Source organism: Ziziphus jujuba, chromosome 2, assembly GCF_031755915.1.
Source record: "Ziziphus jujuba cultivar Dongzao chromosome 2, ASM3175591v1".
Taxonomy (NCBI): domain Eukaryota; kingdom Viridiplantae; phylum Streptophyta; class Magnoliopsida; order Rosales; family Rhamnaceae; genus Ziziphus; species Ziziphus jujuba.
In genome coordinates this window covers 11909780-11922844 of record NC_083380.1, presented here as the reverse complement: position 1 = coordinate 11922844, position 13065 = coordinate 11909780, and the positions used below count along the sequence as shown (strand labels likewise).

General features: G+C 30.8%; 1 protein-coding gene, 1 non-coding gene and 1 pseudogene across 4 annotated transcripts; 1 reads left to right on the top strand and 2 right to left on the bottom strand.

Moving 5' to 3' along the window:
* Positions 1–4872: 4872 nt before the first annotated feature.
* LOC107418400 (carbonic anhydrase 2) lies at positions 4873–8367 on the bottom strand. Of its 3 annotated transcripts, none has more exons than XM_025073343.3 (9): positions 8054–8367; positions 7307–7384; positions 7036–7182; positions 6607–6655; positions 6414–6530; positions 5992–6045; positions 5764–5849; positions 5482–5581; positions 4873–5370 (listed from the first exon to the last, which is right to left on the bottom strand). In XM_025073343.3, the coding sequence occupies exons 2-9, from the start codon at positions 7360–7362 to the stop codon at positions 5203–5205; spliced, it is 777 nt and encodes a 258-aa protein (XP_024929111.2). In that variant the 5' UTR covers positions 7363–7384; positions 8054–8367; the 3' UTR covers positions 4873–5202. The 3 variants fall into 3 exon arrangements, with proteins under 3 accessions (XP_024929111.2, XP_048328990.1, XP_015882580.2); XM_048473033.2 differs by having other exon boundaries at positions 8058–8367; XM_016027094.4 differs by having other exon boundaries at positions 8063–8365.
* An 872-nt stretch (positions 8368–9239) lies between these two features.
* LOC107418391 (carbonic anhydrase 2-like) lies at positions 9240–11357 on the bottom strand (annotated as a pseudogene).
* A 766-nt stretch (positions 11358–12123) lies between these two features.
* On the top strand, positions 12124–12195 carry TRNAN-GUU (transfer RNA asparagine (anticodon GUU)). The gene has a single exon. It is a non-coding gene; the product is annotated as a tRNA-Asn (tRNA).
* The last annotated feature ends 870 nt before the right edge of the window (positions 12196–13065 follow it).

Below are 13065 nucleotides of genomic sequence, written 5' to 3'. Positions count from 1 at the left end.
AAAGATAAAAAAAGATAAACTGTAACAAAAATCAATTAATTTTTACATAAATATAAAATTAATAAATTATAATAAATTATTTAATTTATAAATAACAATGTATAAAGGTAAAATAAACATTTTATAGAATAAAAATAAAAAATTAAATTTAATTATATTTATGAAACGTATATTTCATATATTTAAATTAATATAAAATTAAAAGATAAAAAAAGATAAATAATTTTTAAACTGTAAAATGGATCAATTAAATTTTATATAAATATTAAATTAATAAATTATAAATAAATATATAATAAAATATATATTGTTAATTTATAATAATAACGTATAAAGGTAAATTTTTTTTTTATAGAATAAAAAATAAAAAAATTAATTTAATTATATTTATGAAGCGTATATTTCACCATTTAGCACATGTTTCATAGGATTTAAGTCTCAAATGTTAAATATCCAGATTTTTTTTTTGTTTGTTTTTATTTTTTGTGTCTCGCCTTGAGATAAGCTTCAAATGTCGTTTTGGCTGGTTTTTTAAAACCCTCACAGGGTATTTGAGTAATGGTAAAGTTAATGGTAATATAAAATTCTTTAGAAAAATAAAATTTTCTTTTGTTTGGATAATTTTTAAAATGAAAAATTTGTGGATCCCAACGGAAAATAAATCTCATAATATGTGAAACTGAAAGAAAAAGTCGATACTCTTAAAAATATGTCATTCTAAAATTTTCTGAAAATTTGATTTTAAATATTTTTTAATTACAATTTTATTTTTTAATTTTAACATATAAATATATTTAATTACTTATAAGTCCTATCTTTTTTTTTTTATAATTAATCAAACACCATAAAAAAAATTCTAAGAAAACTGATTTTCTGGAAACTGAATATCAAAAAACTGATTCTTGAAAATCAATTTCTTTCAATACTTTCTCTTTTACCAAACATTCTATCCTGATAATTATTGAAATTTTTTTATTCACGAGTAAGCTTTTTTCTTTTTAAAATTTCTTTACGATATAGTCATAAGGATTCGAATTGTGAAGTAATTAGTTAAGGGTAGATGAACTCATTGGAACAGTATAATCCTAAAATGAAACCAAAAAGAAAAAAAAAATCATCACTTGATAAAAGCTCTCTAAATACTATTTTAATAATGATTTTTCCTTTGAAAAAGTTATAGGGAAAAAAAAAAAAAGTAGAATCAGAGAAAATATTTTGTCTATCCCCACATGTTTGATCATTGATAAAATAGAAAATAAAATAAAAAGTGGGAAGCAACCTGGAAACAACTTTCGTTTGTTTTACCTTTTACTCCTTTTCTTCTTTTCCTTTTTATTTTTTTTTATTTTTTATTTATTTATTTATTTTTTTTTATTGCCATCTCTTCTCGAATGCTTCAATTTTTTCTTATTAATATAATATAGACCTTTTCATATTTATTTTTATTTTAAATTATATCCTATAAACTTAAACAATTCAAAAATCACATTTTTTTTATCCAATAATATGATATGAAAGTTTTATTCACATTATAAAATTAATAAGCATGATTTATTATGTTTCAAAAATATTCATTAATTAAAAAGTTAAAAATATTCTTAAAATTACTAACAGATAATTTTTTTATATTTTATCTCTATTTCAAGTTATATTATGTGGCTTTAAACATTTCAAAAATCCCTTTTAAAAGTTTACCTTTGTTTAAAATTTTTTCGCTCTTCTGTGTGGTATGATAAAAAAAAGTCTTTAGTTCGCTGGTCTTTTTGATTTCCCACTTGTTTCATAATTATTAATATGTATTATTTTAAATGCTTTACTTTGTGGATAAAAAAATCATTTCTTTTACCAATTGTTTCATAATTATTAATATGTATTATTTTAAATGCTTTACTTTGTTGATAAAAAAAATAATTTTATCACTTATTTTACATTTTTATTTTTCACTTTTTATGATATATCTCCATATTTAAAAATATTAAATTTGATTAAATATATTTACTTTAAAAAATCTATTAATTTATCATTACAAAATAAATTAAAAGTTTTATATAAAAAAATATACTTATTTTTTTTTTGGTTAGTTAAAAAGTGGAATAAAACTTCCCTCAACAAAACAACCCAGCAAATAAAAATGAAAAAAAAAATCCGTAAAAAAAAAAAAGAGGAAGCCCCAAATAAAAAAAGAATTCCACCAAAAAAATGCTTTTATTTTTAGTTATTAAAAAAAAAAAAAGAAAAAAAAAAAAAGAAGCAAACAATTGAGCAAGCTGCTCAGGGAAAATCAAGAGGAAGGTGGCGGGGGGCGAGAAATCAGAAGGCGATCTTGGGCGGATCAAGGAAGACGTTATGGTGAGAAATACGAGATCCAAAGCGTGTGATTTGAAAAAAGATAAGACTGTGAATGGAACTTGAGGAGGAAATATGAGTGGTTTCAGCTATGGTTTTGAACTCTGCAGAGTTTGATAGTCAGACTTCTGTAATACTTCTCAAATTTTACCAGCTTCAGCTATGGTTCTTCCTGCAAATTTGAGCAGCGATTATTCTATTTATTACCCAAAAATAAAATAAAAAGGAAATTCATACTTACGCATCCCAAATTATAAGGATAGGTAAATTTTACATCCTAAAAGTATTTTTTTTCTATCATTTTGCACCTGAAACTATGGAAAAGCTTGTAGGGTTAAGTCTTTTTACGTTTTTGTTTGAAATTATTAGCATAGTAACCACGTCCAGTGCACGTGAGTTATGGTGCATATGATGGCCATGGAAGCATATCTCACAAAGAAAAATGGAAATTGGAGGAAGTTGAAATATATGCAAACATATATATATATATATATATATATAATATTGAAATGGTGATATTGAATGAGAGAATTGGGGTTGGGAGATACGGCTAGTTGGTGGAGATTGTGGAGATTGAATCAGCTGGAATCAATTTGAACCCCACAGAAAGAGTGACTTTTGTGAGCTCTTTTTGCTTTACGACTTCATGGCTTAGCTACCACCCCGTTGCGCTTTGGATTTCAAGTCTCTCTTCTTGGTTGCCCAACTTTCTTCTCTACCTCAAAACGTGGCTTTGACTCTTCGAGTCCTTTATTTCTTCCCTCTAATATCTATTAAGGGAATACTTTTACAACAGATATCTAATATTAGAGAGTATAATAGGAACATGATATAGATATATCAAAAACTACGTATACATTTGTTTTGGAGAAATCGAAAACTATGTATATGCATGCATGTACTAGAATCTGCAATCTGATGAACCCCATTTGTCGTAAAAAACGTGACCACAACATAGATGCATTGGATGATGTTGGCTCCTCAATACCCACCTAGCTATTATCCATCTCTATCACATTGTCTCTCCACGTGTCTTTTTAGTGGGTATATTACACTTCCACGTGTCTTGCTCCACGTAATTTAACCAGCTTCACTCAGAGGCACGACGACCGGATCACATGCACAATGGTCTTCAGTTTTGGATCCGTATGATCAGTTTTTTCTTTTGGGTTATATTCTATTTGTCCGAATCACTGTAATATAATTCATCCAAAAAAAAAATAAAAAATCCACTATCATATATTATATATATTTTTATTTTGATGTGAACATAAAAAAAAAAAATCATAATTAAAGAAGTTATTATTAATTTATATTTTTTTGAAATACATATTAATTTCTAGATCCAAAAGAAAATTGATTATACAAATAGTACATGTGATAGTGGCACCTTCGAAGTGGGCTTGTTTTTGAAAGGGCTAAAATCAATTTTTTTAAAATTTAGGAGCGTTAATATCTTTTATAAAATTATATATTTTTAAAAAAATATTATTTTTTGGATGGGTTTCGCTGTATTCCCCACATCTCCAAATTATTGCGCTGTTGAATGGGAAGAGGCGTTCTAATCTTTCCCTTTCCACTTGAAAGTTTGTGTAACTTTGTAGGGTTTTTATTATTATTATTATTATTTTATTTTTTTTAATAATATTTAATGCTGTTTAGGTGTGGAGATTACAAGTTTCAATGCCCAAACTCCAAGACTAGCTTCTTCAAAAAGAGGTGGATATACCAAAATTAAACTATAGACTTGATGTAGATTTTTTACCACTTCTATTTCATTTGTAAATAATATTTTCAATGGGTCGTGCCCTGAAAGATTTTCTCCTTATAAAAGCAGCATATATCATTTTTTGTTGTTGTTGTTGTTTTTTATTTTATTTTTTATTTTGGATGAATATATCATGGCTTTTTCTATGCCTTGTGGTGGTCCAGAATGGTCACGTTTTGGGAGTTCCACAATGCCTACATCACCATCAACTAATGTGGAGGCTACAATTGTGTTTTTCCTTTCTTTTGTCGGAACATAATTTTGCTACATTTTCGAAAAATTCTACACTCTATAGTGCTCCACCATGAACATGGCTGACCAAATAGGCTGCAAAAATCTAGCAGAACAAAAAAAAATTAAGAACTGATTTGTAATTTCTTTTCTTTCACGTTTCATTTTATTGACTTGTAGGACTAGAAATTTCTTTCTTTATTCCCTGAGATACTTTGCTAGGTCAAAATGTACCTTATTTGTTGCTTGCCATCATAGATTTAAAACAAAATGTTTGAATTTATTTTTTTGTTTGTAATATTTCCAGTCAGATTCCTATAAAAAAAATTAAAAAAAAAAACTGCATATTCTAATTTTCTGAGAGCTAATTTGCAAATATCTGGATGCATTTGATTTGTTTTCAGTATACTTCAACTGTTTATGCTTGGGAAATGCAGAAAATAGGTAGTAAAGCATATATCGAGGCAAGACATGTAATATAGATTACAGAGAGCAAAACAAATAAACATCCAAAAGCCAGCACAAGAGGGCTGGCTCTTCTTCATTTATTGCCATTTTCTTCTTCTTCATAAAAGTGAAAAAAAAAAAAAAACTAAAAAAAAAAGGTACATACAAATTTTCACATACAATTAATATGCATAAGCATGCACACAAAAGAACTACTTTAGCTTTTATTTATTAGCCCTTATTCACTGAGGCAGTACACTTATATGAAAAACGTCTATTAAAGAAAACACGACCATATTCAATTAGGTAGCTTATATTGAGCATTTAACGTCCTATTATTGATAATAAAAAGTTCTATTACGAAAGAAACCAACAGAAGCTGTCCATTGACATCCAAAACGTAGATAATTTTATTCTATGATGATAGGGGGTGAGATGCAGGTTTTCAACTCCCAGAGCTCAAAAGATCCATTGACAAAGTTATAGTAACCTCCTCTGAGTGCTAGTTTTTTCTCTGAAATTTTCTCTTTCACATAAGGATAAGTTTGTAGGTTTACCAGGGACAGATTTACTGCTTCCTGCATAAAATTATATAGTTAGAGAACTTTGAAACCATGAAAATGAAATCTAATAATACAGAAGCAGTATAAAAATTGTTTTCGTTTTGCTGTTTTAGCCTCTTTGCTTACTTTTTCCAAAGCCTCCAATTGTTGATCCGCTGGCACACCCTGTGCTACAACCTTGGACTTGGCAGGTAAACCTATTTGTACCCAGTCATCAACAAAGTCACTGCAAATTGGAGATATAATTAGCAAGATATTGATGATTTTGGATACCCTTTTAGCATTTGAAATTCATTGGTTAAATCATTAATTTTTCCTTCCTTTTTTTTTTTTTTTTTTTTTTTGTTGGGCTGGAGATTTTCGATTAAAGTCAACAAGCTACAACTTCTGCACGTGAAAAAGTCTTACAAGTGAACAGAACCATCCCCCGGAAGCTCCATAAGCCTCTTTATACCACCACATCTACTGTGTCCTATGACCAAAATATTTTCCACCTGAAAATTTTCATTTTCTTGTCAGCAATAAGTTAAATTTTTACCCAAAAAAAATGATTAAAAAGTTTTAGATATGACGTGAAGAAAAGAAAGGCAAAAATATTTAACTAGAAATCTAAAAAGTAAAGCAATATTTAGTCACCCCAAGTACTGAAACAGCATATTCAATGGCTGCTCCAACTCCTGAGTATCTTATCTGTGTCAAAAAACAAAAAAAGAAAAAGAAAAAAAAAACCAGAATAATAACAAATATCAGATGTGTAATATGCACAACTAGCATAGATAAATTCATTGAAATCAAAGAAGACCCAAATAAAGGAAAATGAGAAAGATGCCAAATTAGAAAAAGCTCTGACGTACAGATTGAAATGGTTCTAACTATGTATATCAAGTTAAAAGACAATTTATTATCGACAATCTCCTATCAAGTCTATTAACACAAAGGAAAAAAGTTCATCAGTTTAAAATATTAAAAGGCTTAGGATATGGGTCCAAAAATATATATCGACCTAATGAAATTAATATATTATCAGGAAAAAAGATATTTGTTTGATTAAAATGGACCTGGTTAAATGGTGGAACCAAGTTAGCAATGTTGCGGACCATGAAGGCTTCCCCAGGTTTGAAATTAAGGATAAACGTTGGGGATACTCTGGAGTCTGAGCATGCAAATACCAGAAACTGCAAAGATTTTTTATTAGTATTAATATTGCAAATTAACTCTCTAAATAAGATTGAGAACCCAAAACAGTAATACCTTGGGGCTCTGGCCCTCGGCAAGTTCATTATAAAAATCTGGATACTTTCTGCAACATTGGGCCCAAAAATGAATTAGACATAATTCAATAATATATATAATTTTGTTACTGGTGCATATTTAGCGGGCATGATACATATTATATGTAATTTTTATAATATTTATAATCCATAAATTATATGTAATTAATATAAATATATGCAACAGGACCAATAAAATTTTTCTATAATGGAAGATGTCACTAATTTTATGATGGACTCAGATAAATAATTCTATAAATTATAAAAATTGGATTAACGACCAACTTTATGGGCAACTTCGAACATCATAGGTCGACTCTCTCTCTCTCTCTGTCTCTTTCTCTGTCTCTGTCTGTCTGTCTGTCTCTCTCTCTCTCTCTCTCTATATATATATATATATATAACATACTCGAAGTGGTTGATCTTGAAGTCAGTGAAGCCATCTGTGATTGCTTGAACTGCAGGGTCAGAAGAATGAGATTTCTGGCCTTGCAACTCAAGTGTCAGCTTCTCAATTTTGGCACCTGCTGCCACATCATCCAAGTCTTCCTTCTCACTGCATCCCATATAACATATTGATGTAAAATCAAAAGTTGAAATAGAATTTATTTTGAACATTTTGTTAGATTTTGTATGGTTTAGAGAGACCAAGTATAATTAACAGAGAACTGAAGGACAACCTGAGAAGCTTCTTAAGCCCTTGAATTGCCACCTCCGATACTGACACCCCTGCCATTTTGTCTACTCTCCTAACTTCTCTGCATATTCCAAAAGTATATACGTGTGCATTAATTTATTAACTAAAAGTATATATACTAAGAAAAATATTCAACATTACTTTAATTTGTCTGCTTCTCTTAAATGAGACTTTTTTTTTCCGCATTCATTTATGACGTTAAAACAAAAAAACTCGCTAGCTATAGCACTACTCAAATTAAAGCAAAAACATGATGAACAACTCAAGTGCTCCAATTATGAAAAACTAAGAGATATCAAATAAAAAAATTTATAATATATACATAATTCTACTGTAATACGTGGACATATTTAATGAATGTTATATCTAATTAACTACATATAATTTATCGATTACAGTAAATTATAATTGCATATAATTCATAAGATATATTTAATGAATTATATGTAATTAACCAGCATATTTATTTTAGTTTTGAGTGTACCCACATATTATAGAAAATTTTTATATAATATATATATATATATACATATATAGAAAGAAAGAAGGCTGATAATATAAATATTTTGTCAAAGGAGAGTGGCCTTATGATTTAATCTCAGGCCTTTGATATCTAATCAAATGGTAACTAAAGACAATTCCGCCCCAATTTTTTTTTTCTCTCCGACGGGTCTTCCCCCATCCAAGCTAAACAGCTATTGAACACACACACACACACACACACACGTACAAACCGTACGTTGAAGAAGAATATTGTTCTCGAAGGAGAATTTGCAGCCTGCTTAGCTATTAGCTTAATTGCTACAAGTAGCTATTACAATACTCAACAAACACAACACGAAGAACACCAAGCACTGAGGCACATCTATCAGCAGCAAAGGAAGAGGTCCTATTTATAAGCCAAAATTACTTAACCCCCTCCAAGCTTCCTCTCTATCATTATTCATTGAATATTTAATTTGTCCATGAGAAAACCATGCAAACCCAAAATTAGACCTGCAACACATCAAAAGTCAAGACATGGTGAAACGCAAAACAATCGAGACATGGTAAAATACAAAACAATCTTCTTCCATATTTGTTCACTTTTGTTTGTTTTGTCAAAGAGATAGAATATTAGTTTTCTACAACTAGGCCACGTCCATTGTATAGCCCTACGAAGACAAAACTAGCTAGCTGGTTAGCCTCCCACATTTTTTTAGTGCTAACTTATGCAAGGCTGACGTAATAAACACACACACACACACACATAGATGTTATATAGAGTGGTTGGACTAGGATACTAGATAAATTAAGCATGGCCATTCATTATATATGTAACGTTTAAAACATTAATTTATAACATGGTTTGGAATTTCATTAATTAGCAAGATGACTAACAATATCTATATATTAATGAATACGTGCCTGACTTTAAAAACTTATACGTTACCCTTTTTATTTCTTATCAGAGTAACCCCCTTTGTGTGTTCAAACCAGAATATCTGCATTTACTTGATTTATTTTCAGTATACTTTCAACTGTTTATGCTTGGGAATTGCAGAAAAAAGGTATCAAAGCATATATGATCATATAATAAAGATTACAGAGAACAGAACAAATAAACATCCAAAAGCCAGCACAAAAGGGCTGGCTCTTCTTCATTTATAGCCATTTTCTTCTTCTTCTTCATAAAGGAAAAAGAAAAAAATAAAAATAAAAAAAGCTACATACAAATTTTCACAAACAATTAACATACATAAGCAAGCACACGAAGAACTCCTTGAGCTATTATTTATTAGCCCTTATTCGCTGAGGCAGTACATTTATATGAAAAACATCCATTAAAACATGACCATATATTCAATTAGGTAGCTTATATTGAGCACTTAACGTCCTATTATTGATAATAGAAAGCTTTATTACGAAAGAAATCGACATAAGCTGTCCATTGAAACCCGAAACGTAGATAGTTTCATTCTATGATGATGGGGGGTAAAATGCAGGTTTTCAACTCCCAGAGCTCAAAAGATCCATTGACAAGGTTATAGTAACCTCCTCTGATTGCTAGTTTTCTCTCTGAGATTTTCTCTTGAACATAAGGATAAGTTTGTAGGTTTACCAGGGACAGATTTACGGCTTCCTGCGTAAAATTATATAATTAGAGAACTTTGAAACCATGAAAATGAAATCTAATAATACAAATTGTTTTGGTTTTACTGTTTTAGCCTCTTTGCTTACTTTTTCCAAAGCCTCCAATTGTTGATCTGCTGGCACACCCTGTGCTATAACCTTGGACTTGGCAGGTAAACCAATTTGTACCCAATCATCAACAAAGTCACTGCAAATTGGAGATAATTAGCAAGATATTGATGATTTTAGATACCCTTTTAGCCTTTGAAATTCATTGGTTAAATCATTAATTTTTTCATTCTCTTCGCTGAAGATTTTAGATTAAAGTCAAACAAGCTCCAACATCTGTACGTGAAAAGTCTTACAAGTGAACAGAACCATACCCTGGAAGCTCCATAAGTCTCTCTATACCACCACATCGACTGTGTCTATGACCAAAATGTTCTCCACCTGAAAATTTTCATTTTCTTGTTAGCAGTGATTTCCATTTTTACTCCCCGAAAAAAAAAGTGATGAAAAAGTTTCAGATATGAAGAGAAGAAAAAAAGGCAAAAATATTTATCTAGAAATCTGAAGAGTAAAGCAATATTTATTCAACCCCAAGTACTGAAACAGCATATTCAATGGCTGCTCCAACTCCTGAGTATCTTAGCTGTGTTAAAAAAAAAAAATAATAATAATAATAAAATAAAAAAAAATAAAATTCAGAATAATAACAAATATCAGATGTGTAATATGCATAATTAGCATAGACAAATTCATTGAAATCAAAGAAGACCAACATAAAGGAAAATGAGGAAGATTCTAAATTATAAAAAGCTCTAACTGATAGAAAATTGGTCTAACTATGCATGTAAAGTTAAAGACAATTTATTATCAAATATCTCATATTAATTCTATTAACACAAAGGAAAATAGGCCATCAGTTAAAAAAATTAAAAGTCTTAGGATGCGGATCCAACAATATATAGCGAGCTAATGAAATTAATATATTATCAGAAAAAAAAAAAAGGATATTAGTTTGATTAAAATGGACCTTGTTAAATGGTGGAACCAAGTTAGCAATGTTGCGGACCATGAAGGCTTCCCCTGGTTTGAAATTAAGGATAAACGTTGGGGATTCTCTGGAGTCTGAGCATGTAACTACCAGAAACTGCAAATGTTTTTTGCTTGCATTAATTTGCAAATTAACTCTCTAAATAAGATTGAGAACCCAAAACAATACTACCTTGTGGCTCTGGCCCTCGGAAAGTTCATTATAAAAATCTGGATACTTTCTGCAACATTGAGCCCAAAAATAAATTAGACATAATTCAATAATATATATAATTTTGTTATAATGAGTAATGATTCATATTTAATAGGCGTGACACCTATCCAATTACATGTAATTTTTATAATATTTATAATCCATAAATTAGATGCAATTAAGATAATATATGCAGCAAGATTAATATAAAATTTTTCTATAATGAAAGATGTCACCAATTTTATGATGAATTCAGATAATATATCCTGTAAATTATATATAATTGAGTCAACCACCAACTGTAACATGGGCAGCTTTGCACATCATAAGTTGACTATATATATAGTCGTTGATCTTGAAGTTGATGAAGCCATCTATGATTGCTTGAACTGCAGGGTCAGAAGCATGAGATTTCTGGCCTTGCAACTCAAGTGTCAGCTTCTCAATTTTGGAAGCTGCTGCCGCATCATCCAAGTCTTCCTTCTCACTGCATCCCATATAACATATTTATACAACATCAGAAAGTTGAAATGGAATTTATTTGAACATTTTGTTAGATTTTGTATGGTTTAGATGCTGAGAGACCAAGTATAATTAACAGGGAATTGAAGGACAACCTGAGAAGGTTCCTAATTCCTTGAATTGCTACCCCCGATACTGAATCCCTTGCCATTTTGTCTTGTTCTCCTTACTTCTCTGCATATTCCAAAAGTATCTATGCATGTACATATGCATTAATTTATTAACTAAAAGTATATACTAAGCAAATATTCTAAGCAATTCATTCCTATTTGTTTGTACCAATATTTTCAGTCTAAGATTATCAAGAAGCATAATAAAAAATATCCCACATGTATTAGAAGAAGAAAAACCAATTGAGTTTTGGAAATAAAAGGTTTTCAATTATCCCACATTAAAAAGGAAAGAGATTTATAGATGACTTCTTTTGCTATATATTAAAGCCTCATTTGTTCATTGAAGAACTTCAACCTCTACTACATCTCTTTACACTAGAATACTTTTTTTATTTTTAATTCTAGTTTTTAACATAGAGCAGGTTTTCAGGTCGCCTATTATTTAGTTTTTATTTAGTGTTGGCCTTTAGACCATTTAGTATTTAATTTTGTGCTAGTCCTTGAACCGCCTATTTTATTGGCTTCAATTACTATTATCATTATTATTGTTATTTTGGCATTGTTCTTGTTTTTTTTTTTTTTTTCATAGTTGATTAAAGTCCTTTAATCATTAAGCCATTAGAACCTTCTTAATTATTTGTTCTCTGCAATTAAACACAATTGTTTGATTTTATTTTATTTTTGCAATTGTTATTATTATTATTATTATTATTATTATCATTATTTTCTCTATTTCCTTCAATCTAGAAGGTAGCATGCTTGCACAATCAGAGATGAACTCTATGAGATCTAATCTTCTGTTGTTCCTCAGTAGCTCAGTGGTAGAGCGATTGGCTGTTAACTGATTGGTCGTAGGTTCGAATCCTACTTGGAGAGATTTGATTCATTCCGAATTCTTTAATTTGGAATGAAAGGGTTCGCTTTGACCGTTAAGAGTAGGTAACTCGTTCCCTGTGTCTTTGTTTCTATTGCATTCTATCTCATCGTATCACATTCTGTTATGCGATATTTGAGAATCACTGTCAATACCTTAGCGTAGGTCCGGGATAATCCTTTGTTCCACAGTCTGGGGCTCGATGGGACCCATCAACTAAGAAGCTGAGATGACTTCAAATGATGATAAAGTTATTCGAGATATTTCACGTCTGATGAGTAGCGATGTAATAGAGCACAACAAAAAGATGGAAGCATCGTTCGAATGCATGCACCAATAGTTGCAGGCCCTCCAAGCCACACTAAAAGGCATGTGGCTAATTTATGATTAGAATGAGTATCAAGTGCAAGCCTCCAAGGCCGCCTTTACTTGGATAGTGGCCCCTAATGCCACATTTGTCCACTTGCAAGCCCCCCAAGCCGCATTGACACCTATAGAAGTGCTAGCCTCCAAGGCTGCCCCTACCCCGATGATGACTTCACAGGCCGTATCAAGCCTGATATTGGCCCCTCATGCCCCCCAGGCAGCATCGCCACCTACAGAAGTGCAGGCCTCCAAGGCTGCCTTAACCCTGATATTGGCCCCTCATGCCCCCAAGGCTGCATTGCCACCTATAGGAGTGCTGGCCTCCACGGTTGCCTCTCCCCCAATGTTGGCCAATCAAACCGCATCTATCCCGTTGCAAGAACCCCAAGCCTCATTGACACATACAAGAGTGCAGGCCTCCAAGGCCACCTCTCCCTCGATGCTGGCCCTTCAGGCTACATTCATCCAGTTGTAGGAACCCCAGACCGCATCGCCACCTATAGGAG

Bases quoted from the DNA above. Each gene is read 5' to 3' on its own strand.
- LOC107418400 (XM_025073343.3), bottom strand. From the start codon at position 7,362: ATGGCAGGGGTGTCAGTATCGGAGGTGGCAATTCAAGGGCTTAAGAAG. The intron at 6,531-6,606 runs GTATTACTGTTT...AAATCTTTGCAG, and splicing joins CCGAGGGCCAGAGCCCCAAG to TTTCTGGTATTTGCATGCTC. The intron at 5,371-5,481 runs GTAAGCAAAGAG...AATTTTATGCAG, and splicing joins AATTGGAGGCTTTGGAAAAA to GAAGCAGTAAATCTGTCCCT.